This window comes from Hippopotamus amphibius, chromosome 8 (genome assembly GCF_030028045.1).
Source record: "Hippopotamus amphibius kiboko isolate mHipAmp2 chromosome 8, mHipAmp2.hap2, whole genome shotgun sequence".
Classification (NCBI taxonomy): domain Eukaryota; kingdom Metazoa; phylum Chordata; class Mammalia; order Artiodactyla; family Hippopotamidae; genus Hippopotamus; species Hippopotamus amphibius.
This window is the reverse complement of record NC_080193.1, coordinates 103,729,806-103,748,445: the sequence shown is the minus strand read 5'-3', so window position 1 is coordinate 103,748,445 and position 18,640 is coordinate 103,729,806. Positions and strand designations below refer to the sequence as shown.

Below are 18,640 nucleotides of genomic sequence, written 5' to 3'. Positions count from 1 at the left end.
ATTATAATGGTGGAGCCAGACTGCTTGGGCTTTAATTGAGCTCTTCACTTACTAGCTCAATGAACTTGGGCAAGTTACTTGACCTCTCTATGCCTCAGTTTTCCCATCTATAAAACGGGGCTAATAATAGTTTCTAGTCATTGGGTAGTTTTGAGGATTAAATGAGGTTAATATAGAAATTGCTTACAGAATGCATGACACACATCTGCTATATTAAAGTAGCTACTATTTTTATTAGTGAAACATTATATGTTTAACAGAACTTCAGAAGTGAGAAATGCAGTTTGAGGGGAAGAGTAATCAACAGTACTAAGGGTTTAGTTTGGTATTCTAGTAGAGATACCAGATAGGGTGGATTGGGGGCTTCAGAAAAAACACTGGGCTAGACTTAGAAGTCTGGCTCTTGACACTTCGCTCTGCTCCCCACAGTTCTCTCATCTCCCATCAGGCTCCAGTCACACTAGCCCCTGTCAGTTCCTCCAATAGGTCAGGTTTTTTTCCTACCTCAGGATCTTTCCACTGCTGTTCCCTCAATCTCAAAGAGCACAGAGCCTGCATTAAACAAATATTTGTTCAACAGATATATTTGGAACTCTTTTAAATGGAGATAAAAGTTAAATCCTTGAGAGTGTATGGCACTGCCACATTAAGAAAATCTGAGGACATGTAAAAGAATGAAATTAGAACACTTCCTAACACCATACACAAAAATAAACTCCAAATGGATTAAAGACCTACATGTAAGGCCAGACACTATAAAACTCCTAGAGGAAAACATAGGCAGAACACTCTATGACATACATCAAAGCAAGATCCTTTTGGACCCACCTCCTAGAATCATGGAAATAAAATCAAGAATAAACAAATGGGACCTCATGAAACTTAAAAGCTTTTGCACAGTTAAAGAAACCATAAACAAGACTAAAAGGCAACCCTCAGAGTGGGAAAAAATAATTGCCTATGAAACAACGGACAAAGGATTAACCTCCAAAATATACAAGCAGCTCATGAAGCTTAATACTAAAAAAGCAAATAACCCAATCCACAAATGGGCAGAAGACCTAAATAGACATTTCTCCAAAGAAGACATACAGATGGCCAACACACACATGAAAAGATGCTCAACATCATTCATCATCAGAGAAATGCAAGTCACAGCCACAATGAGGTATCACCTCACACCAGTCAGAATGGCCATCATCACAAAATCTGGAAACCACAAATGTTGGAGAGGGTGTGGAGAAAAGGGAACTCTCCTGCACTGTTGGTGGGAATGTAAGTTGGTACAGCCACTATGGAAAACAATTTGGAGGTTCCTTAAAAAACTACAAATAGAACTAACATATGATCCAGTCATCCCACTCCTGGGCATATACCCAAAGAAAACCATAATCCCAAAAGAAACTTGTACCATCATGTTTATTGCAGCACTATTTACAATAGCCAGGACATGGAAGCAACCGAAATGCCCACAACAAATGAATGGATACAGAAGATGTGGCATATATATACAATGGAATATTACTCAGCTATAAAAAGGGATGAGATGGAGCTATATGTAATGAGGTGGATAGAACTACAATCTGTCATACAGAGTGAAGTAAGTCAGAAAGAGAAGGACAAATATTGTATGCTAACTCACATATACGGAATCTAAAAATGGTACTGATGAACTCAGTGACAAGAACAAGGATGCAGATACAGAGAATGGACTGGAGAACTCGAGGTATGGGAGGGGGCGGGGGGTGAAGGGGAAACTGAGATGAAGCGAGAGAGTAGCACAGACATATATATACTACCAACTGTAAAATAGTCAGTGGGAAGTTGTTGTGTAACAAAGCGAGTCCAACTCGAGGATGGAAGATGCCTTAGAGAACTGGGGCGGGGAAGGTGGGGGGGACTCGGGGGGGGGGAGTCAAGGAAGGGAGGGAATACGGGGATATGTGTATAAAAACAGATGATTGAACCTGGTGTACCCCCCCAAAAAAAATGAAAAAAATAAAAAGAAAAAAAATAAAAAGAAAATCTGAGGAAAGATGATAAAAGTTGTGACTACAAAAAGGATGAGCCAGCAAATACAAAGGAGTATGCAGAGGTAACCAGGAGAGCTGGAGTGAAGTTTTAAGGAGATGGGTAACACCCTAAATGCTCAAGATTGAAAGAATCACTGGATTTGGCAATAATTTTGGGAAAGAACACTGAGAAAGTAATTTTCCATTAAGTTGGGAGGAGCATGGGGCAAAGGTCAGATCGTTAAGGAAAGATAAGTCAACTAAAACAGACTAGTTTACCAAAATGTTTGATAAGGAAGAGAAGCAGTGTCCAAGAAAGGTGATTTTACGGACAAATCCTGTTTTCAGGGTTTCTCTGGTAGGAGGAGTGCAAGAAAGAAGATGGAGAGGCAAACTTAGGTACAAACGGAATGAAAATATAAGGCTAGATCCTGGGGACACTGTGCATCAGTATTTGTACAGGTTTATAACGTCCCCCAGCTCTCTGATGATACATCCTCTAATTCAGTGGTTCTCACATGTGGTCCCTTGACCGGCAGCATTAAGCATCACAGGGACGTTGTTAGAAATGCACATTCTTGGGTCCCCCACCACATCTACCAAATCAGGGTAAGGCTCAGCAATGTGGGATGCTGATGATGTCCAAGTTTCCACAACCATCCTACTCAGAAGGGAACTACCGAGGGCACTCCAAGAATGGCGGCCGCAACCCCGTCTGGATTTTCCTCGCTTCTAAGAGGCGCAGTGCACAACCCCAACCCAGGCAGCACACCAGAGTAATGCTGACGCGCTTCGGACTCAGCCTGAGCAAGTTCCGCCAACCCCAGCCGGAGCAGAGACCGGATACGGACCCCTCAGGAAACTCGGCCTCGGCCCGCGAAAGGCCCCAGCGGGCCCCAGCCCTCCGGCCTCGACTTCCGGCGCTAGTGGAGGGGTCGCGGGGTCGGTGGGGAAGGGACTCGAGACGGACCTGTCCAACTTCCTCGGCACCCGCAGGGGTGGTGGGGGGATATTCGTTCTCCCAACCCCTCCATGTGCTAACTAAGAGTCCGGAGGACACGGCGGTGGAAGGAAGATGGGCTACTCTAGGCTAAGTGTCCGGGAAATCTGGACTCCAACAAAGGGATGAGGAGCTTTTGAAAACCCTCCTAGCTCCCCTTGCCTCCTTTCCCATCCCAGGCCCCAGAGCCACGATCAGGAAGGGGCGGGGAGGGCGCCAGAGGAAGAAATCTCGCGATAGGAGACTGGCCGGGGCGGGGGTGGCACCTCTTCCCTCCTCCTCCTCCTCGCGTTAGTTCCGGTCGCAGAGGAGACTCCGCCGCAGTTGCCGCCACCTCAGGGGTTTCAGGCTCTTTTCTCTTCGCCCTAAATTCGGTGAGGCGAGGGTACCGCTCGTCTCGGGCCGAGGTTGCGGCCCCTGATCTCAGGGCAGAGGGTGAGGGAGACGGCAGGTCCTGCGCGGCCCGGTATAGATGGGTCCGGGCGGAGGCCGCCGCATGAGGCCGGACCAGATCCGGGGCCTGGATTCGGGAAGTCGGGGCCGCTGCTTCAGCAGGGAGGCCGAGGGGCGGCTGCTCGGCCCGGAACCTGGGGCCCAAGTGTGCCTCGCGGAGCCACAGGCGGGGGCAGTGGGCGAGGCAGGGCCCCCTGCGGCCCTGCCCGGCCTGGGTAACAAAGCGGCCGCGGCCTCTGTTGGGTGATGTACGCGTGGGGGGTGCCGGCGGGCGGGGCGGCGGAGCCGCCACCACCACTGCGGCCGCCTCCACCGCCGCTGCTTTCGCTGGAGGGCGGGCGGATGTACGGGGCGGCGGGGCCTCCGGCGCGAAGCGCCTCGGCGCCTGTGGTCCGCTCTTTGCGGCGGCCGCCACCTCCGACCACGGGGTCAGTGGAGAAGGGGCTGCGGGCGGGGAGCAGCCCCTAAGGCGCCCCGCTGTGCTCAAGGGGGTCTTGGGCAGGAGTGGGTTATCCGTCGCTGGTCGGGAGGCGCGGGAAGGGTTGGATGGGGAGACATGTGCCCGGGGCGGGGGAGGGGGGGAGGCTAGGCAGCCTCTCAGCCCTTTTTGCAGGCTAGAGTGGTGCAAGCGGCCGCTGCGGTCACGGGCACGACGAGAGTAGGGTGGTGCTGCTGATAACCGGGCCCCTCGGATGAAGGGACTCGCCCTCTGATAGCGGTTTTAAATTGACATGTATATTTTAGATACCTCCTAACGATGGTGATCACCTCTGTTAGCCCTCTGTGGTGCTCAGAGTGGTGGAAGATGCAGGCGAATTTAAGGAGGAAAGAGGAAGACTAAAAAACTGTGTTTATGATGGGTGATTTGCCGCTAGTCGCTGTGGCGCTGTAAAGTTATTTAAAAGCGTACTTCATATTTCTTCTTTAAAGGGTTTTTTGTAGGGAGAAATGAAAGTTTTGAACTTAAATTTAATTCAAGTAAAGGTAATTCTTTGACGCTTGCCCAGGTCTATTGCTAGGGTGAAAGTGTGTGTTCTGTGTGGTTTATGTGTGACTAGGCCAAGCTTTGATGCTTTGTTTTTAAAATGGATGTTATGGCGCTGATATCTTTAAGGGCTTATTTTTCCCCCCTAGGGTGTCTTTTATGAATAATCAAAAGCAGCAAAAGCCAACGCTATCAGGCCAGCGTTTTAAAACCAGAAAAAGAGGTAAATATATCTCTCTTTAGACCTCCAGAATAACTTTTATATCTTGGTTCCTCAGGCAGGCTATCGCTTAGTACTAAAACCTAAAGAGAAAGTACCAGAAAGGAACTTGAATTTCTAGTTGACTGCCATTTCAGATATACCCTTAATGTTTCTACTGCCTGTAAAATTTTGGTATCTATCTATATATGTATCTAAGCAGACTAGTGGATGGTCTTTTTATTGTGAAGCTAAAGTGCCTCTTTAAAAAAAAGGTTGGGCTGTGTTTTCATTAGCTAAATTTCATTTAAGAGAACTTTTGCTTGAAGGAAAAGGTGAATTTATGGAAGAGAGCTCCTGATGTGATTACTAGTTTCACCCAAACTTTGCGAACATTTGTAAGAGAAAATTCAGACTTTAACCCATGGAAGTTAATTATGGAACAGAGTTCACATTGCAGTGTCTTTTGAAACTATTTCCTCACAGACTTAGTAAGAAAAGTATGAGAATTATATTAACTACGTTTATGTGTTATTGGGACTTCGATGAATATTGAATTCTGTAGCAAGGCACTGCAGTAGTGATACAAAGTTAAATGAGATGTGGTCTCAGGAATATTTTGTATTGGGTTTAATATTTTACCCCTAAACTTTTCAATGCTGTTGCTCAAAAGCACATATTGACTTTATCTTATAGGAAAGATTTAGAAAATAGAGAACTGGGTTGGCCACTGGTTATAAATTGTGTTTTTCTACCCTCAGTGGCAGACACTTTTGAGATATATGTATAACAGAATCTTTTATAATCTCTTAAGTGTAACGTGCCCTCTTATAGCAGGGAGACCAAGGAGTGATTTGATTCTAGTCTTTGCAGATTCATTTAGATTTAAGCCAGTAAATTTTCTCAAAAGGAGGAATAGAAGTTGGAAACCAGAGCAATTCAGCAGTAATGGAAAAGCCTGTATCCTCAAGTATATGGATTACTGGTACTGCCTTTGTGTAGATATAGTATCAAGTAGTTTTATTATTGTTGTTAGTATCAGGAAGAGATGTCACTTCCCCAATTCCAGATTGAGATCACTCATGGCCTCCTAGTTTTTGATGATTGGATCCTGGGTACAGTGAACAACCATCCCGATTTGCATGGGCCTGAATAGAGTTCCCAGGACATGGGCCTTTCAGTGCTAAAAACAAGGAAGTCCTAGGCAAACAGGGAAGAGTTGGTTACCCTAGTCCTGTGTAGAAATTGAGATATCATCTAACCTAGATAGGGAAATCAAAGCCTACCCTGTGTGGTAGCAGCACAGTGAAGGATAGGTATGTACCCAAGGCACTGTTTAGAGTGCTTTCTATTTTATTTATGTCATTTAATATTCACAACTTTATGAGATAGGTCCTACTTTTAATCACCATTTTACCACAGGGAAATTCATACATGAAGAATGAGGCCAGACAAGTTTTGCTTAAAATTTTGCTCAAATTCAGACAGTTAAGTGGTGGTCTCTATTTGCATCACACAGTTTGAATCCAGAGCCCTTCCTCGTAACTACTATATATGTCATGTATTGGATACTTAATAAATGTACTTTCTAAAGATTACCTTAATAAGTATTAAATGTGTTTTTTATTTTTTTTTACGAAGAAAGTGTTATGAGCATTTAAAGAAAAGCAAGAGCTCCAGTAGTTGGACAAAATTTAACTCAGAAGTAAAATTTACCTGAGGTATAGAAGATATCCTAAATTTCAGAAAAGCTCAGAGGCAATGGAAGAGCATTCCAGGTGGAAATTGTCTCCTGGCAATAGGAACACACCAGCTCATTTAGCTCACTTAGGAGACTTGTGTGAAAAAAATAGTGGGAAAAAAGCCACACACTACTTGTGATTAGGCAGTCCTGTCTTAACACTTGCAGAGGTGACACTTGCAAAGGATGGGTGTTTAGTCTCCTATTGTGTTTGCTTGTGTTGCAGGTCTTGGGTAATCTAGGTAGTGTTTGTTTTTTCCAGCTATTGAAATAAGTGAAATTGTGATGAATGTGGTTAACTTATTCAGTAGTCATAGCTTCATAGATTGTGGTTTCATGGCATTTTAGTAAGCCTTTTAATACTAAATGTTTTGGGGTTTTCCCCGCAGATGAAAAAGAGAGGTTTGACCCTACTCAGTTTCAAGACTGCATTATTCAAGGCTTAACTGAAACTGGTACTGATTTGGAAGCAGTAGCAAAGTTTCTTGATGCTTCTGGAGCAAAACTTGATTACCGCCGATATGCAGAAACACTCTTTGACATTCTGGTGGCTGGTGGAATGCTGGGTAAGTGTCTGGGTCTTATGGGAAGTGTGTTATATGGGGATTATGTAGAATCCAGAATATGAGCTATTTGACAAAGCTATCAAATCAGGATGGCTTTGTTTCTGTTTTTTTTAACCCCCTTAGGATTTTCATATTTTTTTCTTCTCAAATTATAGTAAACCTGCAGATACCTTGCTCTGTCTACCTTCATATTTGAAATCTGTTACAGAATCATAACATTTGGGGAAGACTTTTCTGTCTGATACATAAGTCTCTACATCTCCCATCAGTGATTTTTCCAGCTTGTGTTTGTACACTCTCAGTTGATAAAGACATGCCTAGCTCTTGTTCTGTCTTACCAAATACTGTGTATAGTCAGCCTTCCATATCTGAGGGTTCTGCATCCAATGAGTCAACCAACTAGGAATCAGAAATATTCCCGGGGAGGGGCGGGGGGGGGGGGGGGGTCCAGAAAGTTCCAAAAAGCAAAACTTGCGTTTCCCACACTCCAACTATTTACTTAGCATTTACACTTTATTCAGTATTATAAGTAACCTAGAGACCGTTTAAAGTATACAGAAGAAGCATATGTGTAGGTTATATGCAAATACAATGCCCTTTTATATAAGGGACTTGAGCATCTGCAGATTTTGGTATCCATGAGGGTCCTGGAACCAATCCAGGACAAATGTATACCTGAAGACTCCTAATCCTGCACTCTTCAGTGTATTAGCCACTAGCCACATGTGGCTTTCAGTCACTTAGAATGTGGCTAGTACAAATTGAGAGGTACTGAAAATGTAAAATACAAGTTGGATTTTAAAGACATTGTTTAAAAAGGATGTAAGCCATCTGAATAATGTTTTGAATACTTAAATGTTAAAATCAGTATTTTTGATGTATTGGGTTAAAGTATATTAAAATTAATTTCACATTTTATTTTTAATATGGCCACTAGAAGATTTGAAATTACATTATGTGGCTCACATTGTATTTCTACCGCATAGCCCTGCTCTGATTTATTCCTGCCTCCATCCTCAGCAGCTCAGGGTATCTTAACAGAATGTGCAACTTAGTTATATGTCTTCATATGATGCTGGTAATTTCATTTCCATAGCTCTTTAAGGTATTCCAAAATGTTTTTGTAGTAACATTGTATTGAACCTCAGGCCAAGCTGATAGAATCAGAACTCTATTTGTATACATGCAGAACAGAGGCTTAGAGATGCTTCAGTAGCTTTCACATAGTCAAACAGTTGCTCAGGGGTGGAACTGGGGACTTAAATGTTCATGTGTTCTAATGCCTAGTCAGATGAGTATCTCTTTTGTTGTACCATTTGTAGTTTTAAAATTCTTTTTAAAGAGTCGTAAAAATGAGATTTTCAAACACACACTGGAGAGAATAGTATAATAAACTTCAGATCTGCTACCCAACTTCAACAGTTTTTAACGGTCTTAGTCTACCTGTGCTTCCACCCCTGTATTTTAAAGTATACATCAGACATCATTTTATCCATAAATACTTATGAATGTATCTAAAAGATAAAGTCTGTAACTTGCAAGATTTTATAGGCCAGCCTCTTATGGAAAAGAAGTTTATGATAGGTTGTTTTCTGTATGGAAAGTCAAAACCAATTCTGAACATCTCCACTTGAGTGAGTTAATGCAGTGAATTTCATTGGGTTACTGAAGAGGGTTATTTTATTTATTCCAATAAATGGTTTTCACTTTATTATTGAACCAATCAGCCATGTTCCTACTGAGAAATTGACTTTGCTTTCAAATCATCTCAGAATTTTTATTATTTTATTTTATGAGAATCCTTACAGAAAATAAGATTGACTAATATAAACAGATATTGAACTATAATGCTGTACACCTGAAACATAAAAAAAAATTAAGTTAAATTTTAAAAGAAAGTAAGATTGAAATAATTACTAATTTTAAATGAAGGTCATTGCAAATTTTTTGTAAAATATATCTTAGCCCCAGGTGGTACACTGGCAGATGACATGATGCGTACAGATGTCTGTGTGTTTGCAGCACAAGAAGACCTAGAGACCATGCAAGCATTTGCTCAGGTAAATGAAATTTTACATAATTATTTCAATTAGCTGTTTTCCAACTGACTGATGTTTAAGGAATAGTCTGCTTTTAAGAGGTTGCTGGTAGAAGGTTGAAGGAATTTGAGCTGAAGGTTTAGAGGTGTTCTTGGTGTGCAGTATGATGATTTAGAAACTTAAAAATGTGTTGAAAACAAAATAGGAAAAAACTGAATTAGCTCAAGGAAAATCAGTTCCCTGTCATGATTTTCATCACTGAACTATTCTGCATGTAGATCTGGCGGGGTGGGGCTAGGAGTTGATTGGGTCTTTGTTGCTGCCTGCGGGCTCTCTAGTTGTGGCGAGCTGGGGCTACTCTTAGTCATGGTGCAGTGGCTTCTCATTGCGAAGTGCGGGCTCAGTAGTTGTGGCACATGAGCTTAGTTGCTCCGAGGCATGTGGGATCTTCCCGACGGATTCTTAACCACTTTGCCACCAGGGAAGTCCCTGCATGTAGCTTTTCAAAGGTGAATTAGTTATAGGTGGCTTAGCTGCTTTATCAGTCAGAGTCTCATTTGAAAGTTTCATGCATAGTTATGCTTGTGTTACTATAAGCAAAGAATTAAAGTGCATCAAACCTAGAGATTGTTATCGCTGTGTCATTAGGAAAGTAGAACTATATTTTATGATCTTATTCTGTTAATATCCTACTAATGGGTGACTTGTATTTGAGCAATAATTAGTCCATACTTTGATATTGAACATTAAAAGCAATATTGGGCGATATTGTGGGGTGGCGATTGAAGTGTTAAATGTATTGGTATATTGTAGGATTTGGGAATTGACAGACTTCCCAAGCTGGTTTAAACATATGATGAAAGGTTCACTTCTTTGCTGTTCTAGACATACTGACTGTGGAGAGGTCTTAGTTGCCCTGACTTAGATCTTTTGGGAATCTGACATTTATATATATGAAGTTGTCTTTCAATTCCTTTCCTGTTCTTACAGGTTTTTAACAAGTTAATCAGGCGCTACAAATACCTGGAGAAAGGTTTTGAAGATGAAGTTAAAAAGGTATGAGCATCAGTATGCTTTTGGAAAACAAGAGGTTAGGGCCAAAGAGGGGAATGTTAAATCCTAATTCTGTCACAGATTTGAGACAATTTTAGATCTTCAGATCGGCTGTCTTTGAAATGAAGTTTGGTGGTATATCGTTTAGTTTAGTTTGCTATACACTGTGCCTTACTTAGCTCTGTGTCCAAACAAGTAGCAAAGGGGTAAAAATCCAAGTGAGGTTTGTTCAGAAGACAGAGGGTAGCAGATCAGAGCTAAATACATTGACAAAGAGAAATTTAACGTACTTGCTGAGTCTTAGATATTCTACATACAGGTGCACAGAAAATTTGGTAAGGTTAATAGTAACGTTTAACAAGTATGAGGCACTATTCTAATTATTAACTCATTTAATATTCTCAAAAGCCCTGTGAAGCAAGTTTTATTATCCACATTTGAACATGAGGAAACTGACGCAAAGGTTAGGTATCTTGCCCAAGATCACTCAGCTAGTGAGTATTATAACTGAGATATGAACAGGTGGTTAGACCCCAGAGCCCACAGTTTTAACCAATATAACATGCTTTACTGCTTCTCTTTATATAATGCAGTTGTTCTTTTAACCGTTAACTATTTACTTTTATAGTTGCTGCTGTTCTTAAAGGGTTTTTCGGAGTCGGAGAGGAACAAGCTGGCTATGTTGACTGGTGTTCTTCTGGCTAATGGGACACTTAATGCATCCATTCTTAATAGCCTTTATAATGAGAATTTGGTTAAAGAAGGTAAGCAACCTTTAGTAAAGGATGATCTTTAGTTGGCAGAGGGTGGGGTAGATAAGAGCATAAAAGATGAACTGATATAAAAGTTAGGATATAGTTTATATAGATTTGACTCGTGTAATTGTTTTTTAACTATCCTCAAATTTAATTGGTTCATTTCAACTCATTAGTCATTTAGTGTATACCTCTGGCATTTAGGCTTAATGACTTTCTTTAGACATACAGAAAATATCCAGGGTCTAGACAAAATGTGGTTGTGAAGTAAAAATAGAAGTGCCATGGAAATCCAGAAAGATTAATTCCAATTGGGAGACTTGGGAACGTACTGAATAGAGAAAATGACATTAGGGAAGATGGCAAGCTGAAGAGAAAAATAAGTTCCCTTTTGTGATTTCCACAGTTAAATTATTCTGAACAGTAATTAAAAGCTAACCTTTTTTACAACTTACAGAACTGAGTATTTAACATGCCTTATTTTAATTCTCACAACAACCCTGTCAAGTGTTAAGAACTGTTACTCTCGTTTTACACGTCAGAAAACAGTTTAACTTGACTAACAATACACAGCTAGCAAATGATAGAATGGAGAAATTCGAGTGGAATGGTAAGCAGTGGCAGAGAGACGTTCAGGGGTAGGTTTGGGGATTAAAGTGAGTAATCCCGTGTGGAGGAACCTCAGAGGGAGAAAATGGGGAGATACGGTCATTGAAATCCAGGAAGGTACTTCTGTTTAAGTAAGCTCTGTTTTTCTACAGGGGTTTCAGCAGCTTTTGCTGTAAAGCTCTTTAAATCATGGATAAATGAAAAAGATATCAATGCGGTAGCTGCAAGTCTTCGGAAAGTGAGCATGGATAACAGACTGATGGTTTGTAACTTTTCATTCTTTACATTCTTGCCAGCACTTAAGGAAAGTGTAATAGGCAACTTTCCCATTTTTAATCTGTGAAAAGAGGAAATGTGTTTTTGTAATCTGGTTTGAAGACCAATTAACCAGATTAAATTCTCCTTTCAGGAACTTTTTCCTGCCAATAAACAAAGCGTTGAACACTTCACAAAGTATTTTACTGAGGCAGGCTTGAAAGAACTTTCAGAATATGTTCGGAATCAGCAAACCATAGGAGCTCGTAAGGAACTCCAGAAAGAACTTCAAGAACAGATGTCCCGTGGTGATCCATTTAAGGATGTGAGATATTTTTACTTAAATTGTCTTTATGTGGCTAAGTTTCTGGCAAAGAAAATTTTTACTCATTTGAGAAACTTTAGACTATTTCACCAAAGCAAGTTTTAATAATAGCTGTAGAATGTTATGCTGGGGCATTGCCTCAGTCTTTTTCATTTTCACTGCCTTACAGGTGCCTAGAAATCACAACACCTGGGGATTTTGTAGTGTGCAAGCCAATAGACCTTTTGTTTCCATCTTGGTGTTTTCCTAGGTAGTTTGACTATGTGCAATATAAGGTTTGAACTAGAAGTCCATACCTTCTCATTCTAAAAGCTCTGTGATTATATGTGGTGTCATGGTCAAAGCTAGTTGCATGGAAAGGTGTTTATGCTTTTGTAAAAGGTCTGTTTGATGTGTAGTATGTGTAGTATCTACATATCAAAATGTATTTCTGTACTAAATTTGGATTCTTTTGCAGATAATTTTGTATGTCAAGGAGGAGATGAAAAAAAACAACATCCCAGAACCCGTTGTTATCGGAATAGTGTGGTCCAGTGTAATGAGTACCGTGGAATGGAACAAAAAAGAGGAGCTTGTAGCGGAGCAAGCCATCAAGCACTTGAAGGTATTAGAACTATGCCTTGATAATACATTATTCTTCTTGTAAGTGGGGATAAGTGAACTGTCAGTGTACTTTTCTAAAAGGATTTATCACATCCTGTGGTTCCGGGTGATAAACCACCAGTAAGTAGACAAATAACATATTAACTATTGATGATAAGCTTTTAAAAAGTCTGACTTGGGCTTTCTTTGGCTCACAAGTTAAAAACACGTGTTTTTAAAAGTAGCTTAAACCTGTAATTTGGTGTTTGCTTTTGTAAGAATATTGGAAAATGGATCTTTTTTTTTTCCCCTTTAAAATATTAACATTGTATTCACAGTTATCTGGAATCCTTGGTATAGTATTGCTTTTTTTAATTTCCACTAAATAGAATATATAATTCACGGTGATTGTAAAAGATGAGTTATGTTCTGTCTTTTAGAAATTTGTAATGGATGGTCATTGTACTGAATGACTAAATCTTTTCTCCCTTCCCTTTAAAAGCAATACAGCCCTCTACTTGCTGCCTTTACAACTCAAGGTCAGTCTGAGCTGACTCTGTTACTGAAGATTCAGGAGTATTGCTATGACAACATTCATTTCATGAAAGCCTTCCAGAAAATAGTGGTGCTTTTTTATAAAGGTAATTTAAATTTTGAATTTTGTAAATATATTTAACAAAAACCATAGAAGACTCAAAATAATTCTAATAAGTAGTTCTCTGGACATTAGCACCCTAAAATATTTTACGCTAATCATGGCACTGAGTTGTCTCTAATTTAATTGGGTACTTTTTAGTGTATTATCTTTAAAACATCTCTAAACCTCATTAACAAGTTGAATTCTAAAGCCTTCTTGACGAGGCCTCAACCTCCTATACTCTACTAGTCCTCTTCCCCAGACAAAAGGATTTTGTTGGTTCCCATATTTTAAATTTACAGGTCTACCTGCATCCCCAGAATTTTTTTTTTTTTTTTTTAAAGGATAGGGTTAATGAACTCTCAGGACCCTGTGCCTCAGTGTTTATCAACCTGTGGTTAGGTTTCTTTAAAGTATCTGTAAGCCTTCACTTCTGACACTCAGGTTGTTTAGAAATAGATCTTAGAAATCTTCATTTAATTAAAGAATTATCTATCAAATATCCCTGATCATTTATCACAAGATTTCTCAACCTTGGTACTACTGTTTTGGGCCAGATAGCTCTTTTGTAGGTGACTGTCCTGTGCATTGTAGAGTGTTTAACAGCATCCCTGGCATCAGACCAATAAATGCCAGTAGCACCTCTCCCCAGTGTAACAACCAAGAATGTCCGTAAACATTGTTAAATGTCCCCAGGGGATAAAATTGCCTTCAGTTGAAAGAATCACTGGTTTAATAAGGTTGATTTCCTGATGATAGGTTAATAAAAAAATTTTTTTTTCTTTCTTTTTTTTTTTTTTGGAGAACTCAGGTTTATTGAGCCGGCGGACCCAGACGAGCTAACGCTCCAAAATTCTGGGGCCATAAAAATTTTCTTAATGTAGGGTTCTCATTTCATCTTTCCTGCTTATCTTTAAAAATTAATTTGTTGAAGAAACCAGTTAAGAGAGTGTTCTGAATACAGATTTATTTTGTAAGCAACAAAAATAATTGTCTTTACTTTACTTCTCTGTAAGATCTTTTTTGCCTTGAAGGCATTTGCACCTTAAGGGGTTTCTAACTATGCCTAAGTTAGAGAAGTACTACATGGAAATTCCACGAATGTAAAGACTGCTCTTGTCTTTATAGCTGAAGTTCTGAGTGAAGAACCCATTCTGAAGTGGTATAAAGATGCACATGTTGCCAAGGGGAAAAGTGTCTTCCTTGAACAAATGAAAAAGTTTGTAGAGTGGCTCAAAAATGCTGAAGAAGGTAAGTCTTTTCATTTGTGCAGTTTGGTAAAGCATGAGAACTTACTTTAATGTTGCCAAGAATATGTCCTTACATGTTGCCTTTCATTCAGATACCATTTTGTACCTAGAGTACAGATTTTTGTTCATTTATGACAGACCTGGAAAAACTCATTTACTTTAAGGCAGGTGAGGAAAACTAGACTTTAAGTATTTTCATAATACTAACATCCTTAGGAAAGTTGAAAATTTTGAAAATATGTAATAAATACTTATGAATTTTGAGATTTATGAATGAATACTTTTCAATATTCTCCTTATATGAGTAGGGCATTATTAATAAAATTCCTTAAATAAAATTATAAATGGGAACTTTTGCTTTCTGATATGTAATGCTTGACTGCACTTTTCCCCTTTTCTAGAATCTGAGTCTGAAGCTGAAGAAGGTGACTGAATTTTGAAACTACACCCTCAGTAAAGCAAACAGGAGTTGTAGATAAAGTGTCATGTCTCATGTGTCCTGGTTCTTACATCTTCCTACCTCCCTATATCAAGCATGATATAAGGGCTTTCATGGCAGATTTTATTTTAACTGTTTCTATGGTTACTGGAAATGTTGGATTTAGTTTCTAAAACCATGTTTTAAGTAGCTACAGGAGCTATAGATTTGAATCTAATGTTGCATTAGTCTTTTCAGTTATCTTCTACCTCCTGTATTTTCTACTGTAATAATGTAATTTAAGGCCTTCCACAATGAACAGTTCACTTTATTCCCTGGGTTTTCTATATAAACAGTTTTCAAGATATGATTTGGTTAAAAATAATTTGTTATAAAAATTCTGTTTGCAAATTAAACTGTAAAAGTATCCAAAGTCTCAGAAGGCAATGATTTGTGTGATAATTTGGTATGCCCAAAGCCCTGCTCATCAATGAAAATCTCATACAGTAATTGAATTCATTAACATGAATCTTGAGTATTTGGACCACTGCTTGCACATTAATGTTTTATTTTATTTTTAACCCCAGATGTACTTGAGCTCAATTGTTTGCTCTCTGATTTTCATTCCTTAAAATGAAGCCATGGAGAACAAACTTGAAAGTGAGGTGTTTGGGAAATTGTACGTGGCAGAGATGGTGGGAAGAAAAAGGTTGAGCTTTATCTCATTGAGAAACTTCTGCATTCCGTTTGTTTCCTTCCAGACAAAACAAATGTATATTCTTTTCATACAGCCATTTTCAAATATACCTTGGAAAAGCCTTGTCATTTAAAGTATTTTACACTTATCATACACTTAGATTGGTAAGAAAGGACTCACAAAATAGTGTCAGTAAAGCAAATGACTGTACTAAAGCCAGAAAAATTGTTGAAAGAAAAGTGGTCGCCATGTTCTAATTGGGACTCTAACTCATATTTCCTGTTGGCTTAGAGTATTTGTGGTAAAGAATGAAGTGCAGTGATAATGATATATTCTACTTGGTCATACTGGACCAGCTTCATTCTCTTCACAGATTCATTTATGATTCAAGCATCTGGCTATTTAACTTACCCTGGTTGCCAGTGTTTTAAACTGCCATGAGCCAAATCTCTCTTGTACAGAGTTGTTCCATTTATTTTAATGGCTGCATTTTAATTTCCTTCTTTCTTTTCTTGCTGCTACCCATCTTTATATGTAGTCATTAGAAAACAAAATGTGGCCACACTTTTTTGGTGGAAAGACTTCATGTTAAAAGTGAACATTTTGAAAGCTTTTTTGATTGGTGAAAGAAATGAGCTTGGAATAATGCCACCAGAGACTGAGAATTGTCCTTTTCAGAGGTGCCATTCTTATGAGCCAAGAATTTGGTGTTTAAAAGTTTATCTTGAGGGAGTAACATGTAATATAGTTTGAAATAAAGGTATAATCTTGTAAAGAAGAGTATTATAACTGATAGCAGTGAAGGCAGTGAAATTGTTAAATGAATGACTTTGATAAAGTTGTCATGCACCTGGCAAAATGTATTCACTAGGTTTCTACATAGTGGTCTGCTTTTACTTTGTAACTTGTAGTCCTCAAAAGACTTTTTAAAAAAAAAAATAAAGTCCATCCTTACACTTAGGTTTATATAGGTCAGTCTTCTTTTTTAATTTTTTATTTTTTTGTAAATTCCATGTTAATACCTAGTGGTAACTGTATGTTATGCGTTCAGATGTCTCTACTGTGTAAGCATTAAATAATTGCTCTTTTCATCCTTAAGACTCCCAAACTGTAAACACCTACACAGAATTCTGATGTGGCAGAAACTACACTAACATTTCTACAACCAAATCATTGCATGTTACTGCAGTACAGAGTGTACCCTGTTTATTATATACTGTGTATAGTGAAAGAGTGTAGTCTTCCAGAACTACATTATGATCTTTGATCAGTTTTTTCCTTCATAGTGACAAAGTAGTGTTTACTTAACTACAATATTACAGTAAATAGATAAGTCACCTGTGACAGTATACTGTAAAGAAAGGGAATGCTTTCTAAAAAGACTTAGCACATTTTCATTTTGAATTTTAAGTGGCAATTTTGATTCTCAGCTGCCAGTGCCAACCCCAAAATATGTAATTCTTAATATAGATGTTAAGATTGTGCTTGTAATTATCAGATAAGTGTTAATTGATTTTCCTAGCTTGGTGTCAGTTTCTAAGGATAAGTCTCCTCTTAGATGGCATAATTAAATGTGTTTTTAGAGCTGATAATAGGTTTCTTAATCTTAATTATTCTGGGAGTATTGTCCTAGAGACATTATGTCCTTCTGAAAATTCCAAATACCAAAAATGCCACAGGATATTTTGACATAGCTTAGAGATGATGGGGGAGAAGAAATGCATGTGACTGAGAGATTTACTTCTAATTCAGTGTTTCTTAAAGCTTTTTTCTCATCAACCCCCACCCTCAAAGCCTTTTAAACTTTCTTTTCTAATAGTACACCCGTGAGTTTTTTTGGCTGCACTGTGTGGCTTGCAGGGTCTTAGTTCCCCAACCAGGGATTGACCTTGGTCCCTCAGCAGTGAAAGTGCATGGAGTCCTAACCGCTGAACTGCCAGGGAATTCCCCCAATGAATTTTAATATCATAGATATGCTATATATGTATTGTATCTGCTTTATACATGAAAAGAGTAAGGAGTTTTTTGGTCCTACTTGGGGGTGATACCACCCCCATTTGAGAATGTGTACCCTAATATATATATTTTTTAAAAGGGGAGGGGACCTAGTGATAGACATTTGCATTGGCAGACACATCTTTATGTGTGTCCAGATCCTGAAGCAGTATTTTTTTCTGCCAGGGTCACTAGAAAATAGAAGTTTGTTTTCTGCCAGTCACCATCTTTTAATAGCCGTGCTTTACACCCTTCCCACCATAGGCATCAGACAAATCATTTCCCATTGGCTTTGGAGGTCTTGACAGATTCTTACTTGGTTTATAAATATATCATAAATAGAATCTTCAGGTTTCTTCTCATCTTTAAAAATCAGTTAAAATCCTAGGTGAATGATTTATTTTAATTAAAGTTGTTGGTTATAACATGTTGATAAATGTGTTTGAAATTTTACTGATGAGTCTACTGTCGTATTCGGGTAGGCTGCTTGCAGGAACTGATAGAACTATTTATTGGTTGATTTAAAGTGTAACATAGATGCCAAAGTTTTAGTGTACATTATTACCTAGACTACTGAATTAACCTTTGTAAAAATTTCCTCAGATGCTATTTACAGGTGCCATGTAAAATAGGCTAATAACGCATTTCTGTGAGAATTCTGGTAAACTGCCTTGCTATGATTTTTCATGTAAAGTATTAGTTCTCTAGTATTGATATAGAATATGTCTATTCACCAGCCTACTAAGGCCTAATGGTTTAAAATACAATTAAGAAATAAGTTTTTAAGAAGGCTTGGTTAAAGTGGTATCTAGAAGATGTGATAAGTACTTTCAACTTCAAAATAATTTATAATTGGACTCTTGTCTAAAAACTTGAATTGCAGCAGATTTGTACCTAAACACAATCTTATGTATAATTGTATGAAATTTGGTGTGGATTAGAAAGGCTTCCTTTCCCTTCCTCTCCCCACTTTTTTTCCTTCTATTTCACTATGGGCTATTAGTAGCCATATCAAGTCCAATCATTTGAATTTTCCAGTGCACTTCTAGTCCTTTTATCCTTATTCTAA

General features: G+C 38.9%; 1 protein-coding gene across 3 annotated transcripts; it reads left to right on the top strand.

Annotated features, from left to right (window-relative positions):
- The first annotated feature begins 3,251 nt into the window (after positions 1-3,251).
- BZW1 (basic leucine zipper and W2 domains 1) lies at positions 3,252-16,540 on the top strand. 3 transcript variants are annotated; one of them, XM_057746293.1, is made up of 12 exons: positions 3,252-3,386; positions 4,600-4,673; positions 6,780-6,956; positions 8,922-9,016; positions 9,986-10,051; positions 10,677-10,812; positions 11,565-11,674; positions 11,822-11,992; positions 12,450-12,596; positions 13,077-13,215; positions 14,340-14,462; positions 14,863-16,540. In XM_057746293.1, the coding sequence occupies exons 2-12, from the start codon at positions 4,610-4,612 to the stop codon at positions 14,892-14,894; spliced, it is 1,260 nt and encodes a 419-aa protein (XP_057602276.1). In that variant the 5' UTR covers positions 3,252-3,386; positions 4,600-4,609; the 3' UTR covers positions 14,895-16,540. The 3 variants fall into 3 exon arrangements, with proteins under 3 accessions (XP_057602276.1, XP_057602277.1, XP_057602278.1); XM_057746294.1 differs by having other exon boundaries at positions 3,331-3,447; XM_057746295.1 differs by lacking the exons at positions 3,252-3,386; positions 4,600-4,673; positions 8,922-9,016 and having other exon boundaries at positions 6,879-6,962.
- Positions 16,541-18,640: the final 2,100 nt, after the last annotated feature.